The sequence below is a fragment of the Nothoprocta perdicaria genome, unplaced genomic scaffold (genome assembly GCF_003342845.1).
Source record: "Nothoprocta perdicaria isolate Ctin4 unplaced genomic scaffold, notPer1 scaffold_284, whole genome shotgun sequence".
NCBI lineage: Eukaryota > Metazoa > Chordata > Aves > Tinamiformes > Tinamidae > Nothoprocta > Nothoprocta perdicaria.
In genome coordinates this window covers 76,584-90,276 of record NW_020455515.1, presented here as the reverse complement: position 1 = coordinate 90,276, position 13,693 = coordinate 76,584, and the positions used below count along the sequence as shown (strand labels likewise).

At 43.9% G+C, this 13,693-nt stretch overlaps 1 protein-coding gene across 1 annotated transcript in view; it reads right to left on the bottom strand.

Annotated features, from left to right (window-relative positions):
* Positions 1–6,248: 6,248 nt before the first annotated feature.
* Positions 6,249–13,693, bottom strand: part of TAF4B (TATA-box binding protein associated factor 4b) — an 82,292-nt gene continuing 74,847 nt past the window's right edge. The window contains exon 16 of the mRNA XM_026041427.1: positions 6,249–7,409. Coding sequence (XP_025897212.1) covers positions 7,242–7,409 — 168 coding nt within the window. The 3' untranslated portion in view covers positions 6,249–7,241. The remainder of the gene's footprint in view (positions 7,410–13,693) is intronic.

Sequence of the window (13,693 nt, the reverse complement as noted above, 5' to 3'; positions counted from 1 at the left end):
CCTGGACCTCAGCAAGGTCTGCGCTTCGCTCAGGTCTCCATCCACATATGCTGCGTCATTCCGGGGCGGAAAGCCGCGGGCAGAGCCGGCGGGGCTGAGGGGCAGGGCCCTTTCAAGGCAGCCCCGAGGGCCCCGGGGGGCTGGGCTGGGGCTGGGGCTGGGGCTGGGGCTGGGCAGGCCGCTTGGCCCCGGCGGGCGCCCGGTGCGGGTGGCTGCTCCTGGCGCGCTGCCCAGCAGCTTTCCCAAGAGCTGCCTCCGCCTCTCACCGCACAAGGTCCCATTGCAGCAACCCCACGGGAGTCACAGCTGGCGCCAGAGGCCCTTGGCTCCCCCTTCCCCCAACTCACCCACCCCAGCTAAGCATGAAACTTCAACTTTGCGTTGAATCAACACATGCTGCTTATGCGTGAGTCTGAAGCGCYTCTGGAGGAGAAACCTCTATTATTGGGGGGGAAAAAATCTCCAAAATCTGCCAGCTTTGAGACATGGTTAAATCTCAGCTTTTGCTAAGAACCAGGAGAGATTTAGCCTTTGCTTTTTAAAGATAAAAAAGCCTGAAAAAGCTATCTACCCTCGGTACTGAAAGAGCCTCTGAATATACTAGGTGTATGTAGTGTGTGTAAGATATTCAGAAATCGTCATATCTCTGCAAAGCTTTCTTAAGTTTTGATTTGATCAAGACTAGAAAAAAAATATCTTCCTGACTCACTCTCTTCCCAAGACTGCCCTAGCCCAGGGCTTTCTCCCTGCCTTGGGAAGTGTTGCAAAATCTCAGCTTGCCTTGAGGGTATCTCTCACTAATTACTGGATATCCTAGTTTTATATAAGGACACAGTCAGAACCTTCCCACAGGTTCGTCTTTATAGCATGGGAAAAAAAAAAATAGAAACTCTGATTTCTGTTTCAGCATCCACAGCAGACTGCTGTAAAGGGCTGATTAAACACTCAAGGCGATCTCCTGGAGCCATCCACCCCCGCCCCAGGGCATCACTCACAAACACACTCTGAGAAGCAAGTACTTTCAAAGGCAAAAACAACCCAGCTTTTAATATTTGCCCTCTATACCTGAAGTTTGGGTCATTTTCAAATTCTTGCTCTGTAATAAAGATGGGTAAACCTTTCAAATTAGAAGCAGAGTTTCTGAGAGCTCAGTGAGATGAAGCCTATTTGAGTTTGCAGCACCTTTCAGCCACGTTAGGAAAGGCTAATGCACTGGCAGAATGCAGAAAATTCCAGCTCTAGATAGATTCCAGCACTGACAAAAATCGGCACAACCCCAATTTCTGTATTAGACAGATATTTACATGGGCTTTTCTGCCTGTGCTTTTCTGAAGTTAGGAAAGTTAGTAAGGAAAACTACTCTCCTACTGAGATACTGAATAGCATGTGCTGCATCTACACATTATCCTCAGACTCTTTCTGGAGCGCCAAGTCCTGTGAAAATTATACATTTTCCGCAGACAGGCAATGCTTCAGTCGTACAGCTGGACTGCAGGTCTGAGCTGAAGCTGACATGGTTTTGTTAAGCAATCATTTTGGCCACTCCTTCAAGGATAGAGGAGATGACTAGAGAAGGATTTCTCCAAATTTTAAGAAATATGGAGGAAGAGGGAACACAGCACTGAAGTGAAAGATCGAATTATTTCTTTTTTGGTAGGAATGATTCATTAAGTAGTCTGCTTTATTAAATATGCAGGCTGCATATACATACCCACATGCTTTGATGGATGATTTTTCTTCTAGAGATAMACAGATAGTCTGTAAAAGAGACAGTGATTTTACCTGCTTGAATAAAGGCAGACTGAAAAGTACCTGGAGATAGGAGTGTGCTGTGGTCAGTCCTTTGAGTGAGTTCTCCTTTTCCTACTCTTCTTTTTGAGAATGCTGGCTGATCAGCTTTTCAGCAGAATCATTTTTCCCTGCCCAATTTTTCACAAAATTATCAAATGTATTTTAACATATTAAATCTTGTAACTTCTTCGAGAAATCCTCTCCTTTCTCTTTCATCTCCCTTGCTGACGTTTCACACCTGGGAACTGTTACAACTCAGTCCTTAGAAGAAATAAGAGTATTGCCTTTAAAAGAATTCATAAGGTTTCACACACAGAGAGCACATCTATATTCACACATAATTAATAGAAGAAAAACCCCATACCTCCTCCTCTCTTCTAGCTTCTAAGAACAGAAAAAAGAAACACCTTCAAATAGCTGTAAATAATAACCATGTCATGCTAAATACTTCAAAGTGCAAGTATTTCAAGAGGCTTGGGGAAGTGCTACATAATTACAAATTAGCTCTCAGAAACAGATACAGTTGATCTGTCAGATAATTCTTAACTTCAAGTATACTTTAAAATAATGCCCTCTGTGATCTGGTAGAGAGAACAATTACTCACCAATAACTGCAGTTCTTCAAGGAAAACATGCACAGTGGGAGTGAGTGTGCCAGTCTGGTAAGACACCCTTTTTTTATTTTTTTGCCTTAGCAGGACCCATGAAGAACTTCCTTCTTCTTCCTCTCTCAAGCCAAGGCAGAGCCACCAAAGGCAGTGGCACCACATGCACTGTAGTTCCTTGTAAGTGCAGAAGCACCGGAGAGTGACAGCAAGGAAGTGGAGGACAGTGGTGAGTAACTTATAGACAGTGAGCTTTCAGCAGCTCACTTCAGTGGCGAATGCAAACAGTTGCTCTGCTGCTGACTCCAAACACATCCCATCTGTATGTCTGGTAGTTACCTTCAGGTGAGCTTCGAGGACCAAAGATTTGCAAGGATCCAAAGGACTGCATAAAAGCAAATGCTGTACCCAGCTTGGGCCTAGARAGGACCTAATCTTCCAGTAACATTAGTGATGGGCCAAGCCCTGGTGGAATTGGGACTGATCATCCCTGGGTCTTGATACAGCCCAAAATCCAACTGGATAATCTGAGGCATGGCTGGAAAACTTTGAAACTTCTGAGACAGAAGCAAATTGTAGAAAAGATGCTTCAAAGAGTGCCAGGATTTTGAGAYAGAGGTTGGGAAGAGAACAGGCAACTGGCTCTGATGGGGTCTCAGGCAGGAATTTCAAGCAGGTCAGAAGATRGTTACCTGTCAGAGAAACATTCTTTGAAAGGCAAGATGTGTCTACAGTTTCAAGGAWCTTGTAGAAAAATACTGACCAAAGAAGGATCTAATGGTAGAAGGGTTGGCCACCATGAGACCTGTTCACTACAAAGAAAGCAGAAGTCTGAACAATAAGATGAACTAATCTGTAGCATCAGCTCCTTTAATTTCAGAAAAGACATTCAGCTTTCAAGGCAAGGATAAAAATCCTTCTTTTCCTCCTTCCTTCACTTGGAAAAGTCCCGAGAAAGGGGGGCCTAGAAGGAGCTTTTTAGAAGGGAAAAAGAGAGCAAAGCAAGTTACTAGCACATTGACATAGTTGCAGACGGTAGACGAAGAGCGACCGGTTTATGCTTGCAATAAAAGTGAAAATAAAAGGGAGCAGCAGCAAGGACCAATACATGTGAAACGAAGAGACAGTGCTTTTTTGCTAATGCCTTCAAAGCRCTAATTGCAGAGGCAAAAGGGATATGTTGTTTGCACCAAGTAAACCAGTGGATTTTGGGCTTGTGACTTTCCTACAGAGGAAGGCAGGACAAGGCACTGACCCATGGCAATAAGCCCAGTGCCAAAAGGTGTCACGAGAGAGTCAGATGCACCAAGGGCTTTAGTCTCTGTACTAAAGACTGCGTTCCAAAAAGGAGGGAAGCCTTCACTGCAGATCTGTTTCCTCCAGCAAGCCCATTTCATAAAGTCCAAACCTTCGGACAGTCTGCACCCTAGGACACCCTCATTTGCCTTAGTCTCTTCATCTTAACCCTAATGACTATAAAAGAAGCAAGCAAAGAAAAAACTGGGCAAACCAGTGAACTTGGAGAACAGCTGACAGCATTTTTTTCCAGGCAGAGTGCACTTACATGGCAAAACACAGGTGCTTACAAGAAAGTTGGCCTAGAACAACTCAATGCAAACAAAAGCCTTAAGCTAATTGTGTCTAAGTGTCCAAGAGAGTACAATAGCTTTGAGGAATCGCATAGCAAGCTCTTCAGGGCCCCAGCTACCTTCCTCATTAAACACAGAAAAAAATCCTGGAGGGTATGTTAGCACATCAGCGAGTGTCTTTTTCAGAGGCAGAGAAAAGATGGAATCAAAGATAGTGTAAAGGGCTGGCAAATGGATTCAGTACTAAGGCTAGAAAATGGCAAAAGAAGGGAAAAAGCATGAGTAGGAGTCAAGATCCAGCAATAACCCTTTGCTCCTCTCAACTGCATGCAATGTTTTAAGAAAACAGCAAAATATCATGGACAGCAATAGATTAACAGATGACCTGGASAGCAAGAAAGCACCTGGTTTAAGAACACTGTTGGAGCATCAAGGACATAGATGGCTCTGCTGCTGAATCCCTAACCTTGAACAGAAGCTTCGTGACATTGAAAGGCATTGGAGAATGATGGCAGGGCTTGTCCTCACAGCCTGACAACAGGATTTTTAGTATTTGCATTGAGTGGTCTACCTCTGCATAATAGTATACAATGTAAACTTGGGGGAAAAAGAAAAAAAAAAAAAAGAAAAAAGGAGGGGAGAGAGTGTGCATAAGCATCTCTCCTTTAGCTCCTGGGCTGGTTGAGCAAAGCTCAAGCACCTCCCCACCACTCTTTCCAAAGCCATGTTTATTGTTCTCCAAATCCCACAGCACAGCGCTGGAATGAGAGGTGAAGCCTTAGGAAGGGCAGAAGTATTTATAACCTTTTACCAAACCCATGACTACCCCTGTCTGAAATTAAGCCCCAAGACCCACTGAACCGTTTTCCRAAAATGCCTTTTTTTTTTCTTTTAAAGCAATTGGGAAGAGACAACTTGCTTTGGCACRCAGTGCTGACGGTAGGCATGTCAGAAATATTTCAAGCATCTGTCCTGCATAATTGATCAATAGATATTCTTTCAGCAAGAGCTTTTTCTCTAATATCTTTCATCTTTAAACTAATGAGATATTAAAAAGTCAAAGAGGCAGGCTAGTATGCAGATGCTCAGCTTTGTTCTCCAACCTGTGCTTAATTTAGCATTGCTTTACAGATAATTTAGGGCAACGATTCCCCTGCATGTTGTGGAAGTTTTGAGAAGCTTCCTGTGTTTTTACTTCATGGAAAATATGCAAAGTGCTTACCTCTGCTTAGATGTTAGAAACCAGCCTTTGTATTGACTCATGGGCAGTTAAGCAAGTGAGAGCATTTTTTGTTGGTTTTCTGGAAGTTTAGCTCGCTCACCTAGTATGAATTAAAAGCCTTCTTAGATGGAAGTTTATATTTCAAGTCTGGTAGCAGTACTAATTTACTGTGATTGGCAGATACAATGGGGACTCATTGAGAGCCATGCCATTAGTCATGATGATGCCAAATTTCAGATTTCTCTTATTAAGAAATAGACAAAATTACCGATTTGTTATTTTTAATAAAATAATTGCTTTAATGCAGTATTTAAAATAATTTTAAACATCTGATCAATAAGATACAGTACACAAATATGGAAAATGCTGCACTTTACATAAAAAGTAAAGCTTAAGCATTTAATTATACAAAACAATTTTGCCCGATGCCATCAATATCTTGCAAACTATAGCTTAGTCAAAGTACTGCTTTTCATATATATATATATATGTGCTATATATACATATATAAATAATTTACAGCATTCATTTACTAAATTTGTTTACTACTGTTTCAACACAAAAAAAMCCCATAACTGATTGAAAACTTACTGAATTGAGTAAGTATGTGCAGTGTTTCCGATGGTGGAGGGCGTGTTTGAACTCTCCCCTCAAGTTCCAAGGGAGCATGCCAAGCAACCACGGGAAGCTGGTTCCTTAAGAGAGAAGTTCCAGCAGGAAGCCATCGAGTGCAGTCGGTGCCTTTCCCACTGGCCCTGCCATGCTACACAGCGCCGCATCCTGGGAGGCAACGGGTTTGGAGGCTGGGGAGAGGGAAATGACCGGGAGTCTTTTTTCCTCCTACCATAAGACAGCCTTTACTRGGGGAGCAGAAAACCTGTAAGTCTCTTCCAGCAGTTTTAAGAACCTGGAGCCCTCCTCCTCACTGAATGGAAACCAGGCAACTGGCTAAACCAACTAGCTTCTATTTAAGAAGTTCCCCTGTTTTACCACGTTARGGTATTATGAAATTAAGATGACAATTAAATCAGTACTTTCAAAGTAGTGAATACTGTGCTTTGCAAACACTACTTTTCTTCTTAAAAGAGGTTCCAGCTGTAAAGTTTTAGACTGTGTATTTTAAGTGTTCCCTTTTCTGCAGTCAGCACAGATTGCTTTTGTCCGTTTCTTTTTAAAAAACCCATGTTTGAGTTCATTGCTATTTTTGATATCTACTTAAAGAAAAAAAAACACAAGAGATCTGTTTCTTCAGTTTACCCTTCCTTTTTAGGCTCTTTCACTCCCTGTATTCAAGTTTAGTAACTCCAGCTCTTCCCAAACATGGAAGTATGCCGCTACATGCRACTGCACTGTTTGATGTACGTTAATCACAGGAATTATCCATCTATTTACCTTCCTTCCTTCAGTTGCTTTCTCAGAAGAGAGGGAGAGGGCACTGGAGGTGAGGTAAGGGGAGGGGAGAAGGTGTCCCTCGTYCCTTCACTTGCTGCTTCGTCCTCCGCATTCTCCACTACGTTTAGTAGCAATTCCAAACCCAGAAAATTTAAGGAGATGCAGAGTCAGGTAGGCAACACATTAGCATGTTGGCTGACTGCTAGCTCATGATTAAATACAGTTGTCATGCTATGCAGTGCCCTTAACGTGTTAATTTGCTTCCCTAAGGTTGGATTAGAAGAAGGCACCCCACACAGAACAGATGTTGCAGGCTCTGGAGTACTGAAGCAAGTGACATACATAAACTAGGTACACGTCTCAAGCCCTCAGAGCCTGCAAGGCAGTCAAAGGCATGCAGGTAATCAGGTGCTTGTGTGTGCAGTTCAGTGTTTTCACTGGTTTACAGATYGGTTTAAGCCAAATATTATTAAAAACCCTACAGGTGATAAGATAGGTATTTAATAAAAATGTTTATCTGTAAACAAGAGTTATCCTTACAACGGATCTTTTTTTTCCAGAAATCGGAATTTCAAGACAGTGCAACAACGCTTCAGTGTTTTCTTTGGCAGTAGACAGCAAAGTTGAAATGTAAAACTCAAATCACTTCAAAAGAGCACGGTACAAGGCTAGAGAGTGCCTCATCTCCCTTTCTTGTTCCATGCAGAATATCAAGTCCCTGAGACAAACGCGGGTTATTCTTGGACGAAGCAAGGGCTTTGTAAGGCTGAAACCCGGTGATCCAGGAGCAACGCCGTTGCCATTCAGACCCTGAAAGGAGAAAATAAAAGTTACAAATCAATTGAAGTTTTTACATTAAACTCTGGTTGTAGGCCTGCTTGCACAGAACTAGCCTGCCCACGTTCAGTTTTACATGTTCAAAATAACAATCCTGAACTCCATGTGCATTAGATGCTTTAAAAGAAAAAAAGTGTCTGCTAGTTAAATAGTTTATTTTAAAGGAAGGAAGGAAAAATAAGTAAAAAGATTTCCTATTTCTAACTATATTATGGYATGGTAAATAACTGGAGTTGCACTGAAGTCAAACTCCATTAGTACTYGCAGAGGCAAACGACAGGCTAGCTGCGAGGGTGCTACCACAGCTTCCACGCAGAGCTTGTGCAAGGCTTCCTTCCACTTGCAAACACCCAAGCTCCACACGTTCACATTTCTTGAAGGAAACTGTCACCGAGAACAAGCTTTACCCTTACAACGTTGCCAGAAGAAAAAGTGCGCTCTTGCCAGGGCCATTTGTGAACAGTCCTTTCTTTAAGGGAGCACATACACAAAGTCAGGGCATCTGTGTTTTCAGAACGTTATATTCAAGCCTATCTATCTCTGTCAGCTGCTTTGCTYGGTTATGAAAGCACAATTGGTGGGGAGATGATGATGTTTAGTAGTTAGACATTCAGGCTATTGGAATGAGCAAGCCCCACGCATTCCAAAATGCCCCAAGATTTATTATTAGGGGTGGGGAGGAGGAAGATTATCATGAGCTGTACAATAGACTGGCTACTTATCTTGGAGCCAATCTATGCTACACAGCCAGTCTCTTATCACTACTGGAGGGTTCTTGGTAATGAATGCAATTTGTACAAATACGAGCGCTCAGTCTCTGTAACTTCAGCACGGCAATGCCTGCCAGCATCAACACCGCTCGGAGACGGTGTTGCCTGGATGCTGCGGTAACTACATCACTTCTTACCCTAACACTCTCTGCAAGACTTCAGCAAAATGACTTTGCCCACTTGGCTTAGAGAAATCAGGTTTTTTTTAAAAAAAAAAACATGTATTAGAAACAAATACCAGTCTGTAGCAGTRAGTACTAGTGTTGTTAGGGGAGAAAAGCACTGAAATTCATTAAAAAATAAGAGAGGATTCACCAGCTAGCACGGAGCTGCAGAAAGCCAGGGCATACGGCAGAAATGGAGGCTGCATTTCTCCCCAGCAGCACGCAGGGTATTCGGCATCGTTTCCTCGGCTTTGCAGCCGATATTGCTGAACACTGAAAGGCCACAGCCTGAACCTTCCCGTTTGCTAAACGGCTCGGGACAAACGGGATCGTGGGCAGGTGTGGGGCCGCACGGCGCGGAGCGGGCGCCGCACGGCGCGGAGCGGGCGCCGCGGTCCCGGCAAAGGCACAGGAGGGTCACAGTTCGGGCTCCTCATGTGACAGCCCCGAAGGATGCGGGAGGAGAGAGCTCTGCAATGCAGCTGCCAGCGCAGGGTTGAAAAGGAGGTCACTCCAACAGGATGCAGCAGAAGGCCCGAGGCGGTGTTATAAATGAAACAAACCCCAAGGGCTTCCAGTAACCCAACAGCAATGTCCTCTATAATTCAGAAGAACTTTATGGAGGTGAAAGTATTCTCTCTCTAAATAGTCACTAGATGGGAAGTCTTACCTTTAAAGAGGCACRGAACAACAAAAACACCCCCTCGAAATCTTGTTTGCTCCCTTACAAAAGCAAGCAGGCATCACCAATCCCTGCATCTGCTTTGGAAGCCATCGGATCTGCAAAGCAGAAGCTCCAGGCTGCCTGCATCCCAGTCACAGATTTGCTAAGCCTTACTTCTCCCGCCCAGTGCAGAGGCATGCAATGGTGTTACACTGCAAACGTCATTTCCAAGGCCAAAGCTTGTCCTGGACCTCTGTTTGCTCCAGCAGCTGCATCATGTTAAGTTTCACACRGCATCACAAGTCGTATCCCAGCGGCCGAAGACCCTCCGAAACGCAGTACTCTGTGAGCTACTGAACCAGCTCACTACCAAATGCAAGTTAAAAGAGGAGTTCCCTCGCTAAGGGCAAGATGGTTTAAAATGAAAAAATGAAAAAGAAAAAATGAGACAGGCTAGGTCGCTGTGGTCCAGCCTGGGACTGCAGAAAGACTTCATCTTGTAGGGGAACTCACCTGGCACCATMTGCTAGGTGTCACAAAGGCTCCTGCACGTACTTCTGAACAAAGTTTATCCAGGCATTAGCACTGATATCTTTTAGCCTTTGTTCCCCACAGTTGCACAGCATTGGTCTCACGGTTTCATCTGGGATTTTTGAGTTACCGCCTTTCACCAAATTCCTTTGGAGCAAAGCTAGAGGCCAGCAGCCCGTTTGCGTCCCGCACACGGACTCCCCCACCACAGAGGTGCGGCGTGAGGGGCCACCTTCCAGCCGGCCTGGCTCCCAGCGGCAGCGCTGCCGCCTGCGGCGGGCGTTTCAGCATCAGTCAGAGGCCACCKGCGCAGGAGCCCACGCGAGGTGGCAACGGGGCCCTGCACCAGGGAAGCCGCCCTGCGCAGCAGCCAGGGCACCGTCAGCACCAAAAGCTCCTCAGCAACTGCGACAAACCAAAACCTCTCTCTCCCTTTCTTGATCCTCAGGGTCTTTTACATATTCCTGATGAAAATCAGGAACTTTCACTGTACTGGTATTGGACAGTAGAACACACTGTGGGGCTCTGGCATTGGTCCCGGATGTGTTCTGCAGCTGGCACTGTTGAAGGTGGCTTCCTAAACCTGCCTTTGAAGATCTTTAGAGCTCTCTCCAGTGGCTAGACCAAGAATTAAACATTGATTCTCTCAGAAAAAGCAGGAGAACCTGATGCAAAAGAGAGTTGTGAAATTAAAGTAGCAAGACAGATCTTTTCCTTTACCTGAACCATCATCACAGTGTTATTTCTTGTCTCTAAGGAATGTGAARCACATAATCTAGGAATTTTAATTACTGACAAGAACATTAAAATTGCTCAGAGGTATTACATAGGACACGATACAGAGCTCACTCAGGTCAGCATAAGCTTTCCTTCCCACAATTTTGGGTCAAGCCCACAGTGAGCTCTTCCTGGCAGAGTACGTATTCCCTTCTCAAATCCTATGGCTTCACACACATTAAAATTTGAAACTCCTAATCCTATTTTCTGTGGAGCACGAAGGGAGCAAACTGTTCAATCAAATGTTAAAAGCAGAGGCAGTAGTTCTCATTTACATTTTTGGTGTGGCACACAAACTCCCAAGTCTCAGAGCTAAGATCCCAAGAGAGCAAAACTGCCACTGCAGCCCTGCTGTGCACTATAAAAATATCACCAGAAAAAGGAAGCAAAGTCAGAAGGTAGTTTTCAATGACATTTCCAAATGCTGAAAAATTACAACAGCTTGAAGTAGAAACTTGGTCACAAAGTGGTTAGAAAATCTAATAACTCGGAACAGAATCTCAAATTCAGGTTTAACTCCCAGCTCTGTCACCTGTGGCCACACTGACATCTATGATACCTAATATATCCCGTACACTAGTTTCCCAGCTGTAAAATGTAGAAGTCTCTTTTCCTCTTATGAGAAAAGAAAGTAAGAATCCACTAATGCATTGTGAAGTGCTCAGACACTTTCCTGGATCTCATCTGGCAACAAGGGGAAGGAAAAATACCCTGCCAGAATTGTGAACATTATGCTTATATGAAGAAATAAGTGCAGAGTTTAGCCTAGAGAAAACAAAGTGAGAGAAGCTGATATTGCCTCGGTGACAAGCCAGACTTGTGATGCTGCCTATTCTAACAAGCCTCGGTCTGTTAGTAACATACTCCCACATTCGCAGTACTAAAATACTACATTACTCAGAATGTTTATATAAATATGATAAAAAAAAAAAAAGCCACACAAAGCTTCTCCCTCCTCCTTAAAGAAAAAAACATCGTTGTAGACCATTAGGATATATCAAGTTGACATCTGAGAGGCTTAGATCTCTATTTCCAAACTGCTTCTCATGCAGCTGAAAACAAACATGTATATTTATGATGTTATGTGTAGTCTACAAAGCAGCCCCACTAAGCTGTCGAATATATGTATATAATAATGCTATTTGACTACCTCTTTTCCCCCTTAGATTTCATTGCAACATCCCTACAAGTCCTTTCAAATGCAGGCAACTAAATGTTTTACATATTGAAACAAATTACTACAAAAGTAATGTCAGTTTATTCACTATTATGCTCAAGATTCATATACGCATGTCACTTTGTATGGCTACATCAGATGCTTAATCTGTACCTGGAGGTAACAAATACTATACWAATATGTCATGTTAGTTAATGGACAATTATTAAGCTGAAATTTTCTGGCTCTTTGCCACATCATTTTAAGAAATGTATTGTCAACTATATTATAAATCTCTTGACCCTTCACATGTCATCAACATTTGTGTGTTACCAATACGTTCAGCCTAAAGCTACAGTGCAATTAGTCATTTAAATTGCAGATATCTTTCACACATAAGACGAATTAAGTTCATCTCTAACACAGAAAAGGCAAGATACGGGCCAATGGACTGTGTGTCCARAATGTATGAATGGCAGTCGAGAATATTTTAGCCTATTTATGTGGAAAAAAAGTCACATCAAGAGTATGGCCTAGACTGACAGCAGGCAGGAAATTCAGGGCTGCAACTGAGACTGTGTCTACAGCTGACAGGACGTGCCCAGGTCTTGCTGCAGATGAAGGTGCTGGATCCTTCTTCTGCAATCACCTCACATTCTGAGCTTCTTCGCTTTTCCCCAAGGTATCGTGACTGCCCTGTACATTCTCCAGTTGTCCAAGCGCTTAGGGAAGACCTGGAAGCTGAAATTAAAGGTCTGCCTATGTTAAGCATATGGAAAGGGAGGAGGAAACAAAACAAAACAAACAAAACAACCCCCCTCGTATCATTTTAAACCCAAGTCTCAAAAGTGGCTGGGGAGGAGYAGCAGGGAGAAATCCCACAGGTGTAGAGATGGATCTGGCAGCCTGTCTGTGCACACACCTACTTGCACGCACACAGTCCGGGTCCATTTAAAGAGGGTCCCTCGTACCCAGTTTCTGCCACATGGGAGAAAATACTTGAGCACCCAACCAGGATCCGCTGAGCACTGGCAGGCACCAGGCAGGGGACGCAGCTGGACACCTCTACCCCACAGACATACGTGGGACAACAAACCTACTGTCATTCACAAATGAGCCAAGTTTAAGTTTAAGTCAGGTTTAAGCACATCCTTAATGCTGGTACTGAAGCTGATGAATTTATGCTCTCACAGAAAAATTCATTAAAGGAAATTACGATCAAAGAGTCAGGGTCAACAACTATTAGTTAAGAGTAAATCCGTACATCCCTTCAATGGCACACATCCCACCTCAAATGAGGGGGAAAAATTATCAAAGTTCCCTGGAAACATAACTCCGCGCCCCCCCCTCCCCCCCCCAGGCGCTCAGGAACAGAGGGTTTCTTCATTCACTTTGCATGAAGACTTTTTGTTCAAATGTTTAGCTCCTCATAGGTTCACCTGAAAGAGCTCCCAAAGGTTGACATGCTGCATTTACAAGATGTTTGACATCCGTGCATGCTGGCATCCTAAGCTGTAAACCAAGAAGGTGGAATTCAAGGCCTGCAGTCAATGGCCAGGTTGCAGCCTGCAGAGGCTTCAKCTTGAAAGGGAAGATGACTGGCAAGTTTTCTCCACTCAATCAGTACTAAAACAGAACTAACTATTGTTGAAAACAAGTTATTTCTCCCATTTCCTCTTGCCAAAATACTTCCCAGAAGGAAACAGGAGCTTATTGGGGAAATGTTGCATTAGAAAACATGCAYCACCCTTCAAGCGTCGTATCATTTTACACATGTTGATCAGAGCTACAAGTTTTACAGGAAAGAAAGCCTTTGAGTAGCTGTGTGCTGACCTCAGGACACCAGCGGCACCGTGTATCTCTGCAGCAGCTGCCTGGTGCTTGGCACCACGTAAACCGCAGAGCGGAGGGCAGTGTCCTGGGAAGTCCTTCAGACCAACCTACCTCGTCACTGCAACCGTGGCTGCAGCGACAGGGAGACACACTACATAGGACACAGCTCATTTTACCAAGTTTCCCATACTCTAATTCACCAATATTGCCCACGTGCCCCCACATAAGGGGCAGAAGAGGTGGATAACAGATGCACAAAAGCAAAACACACATATTAATCAAATCTAAAAGCCTCCCCCACTCAGATATCTGAAAGTATCCAAAGGGACCAGAATTGGAGAGATGAAGATATTAATATCTTT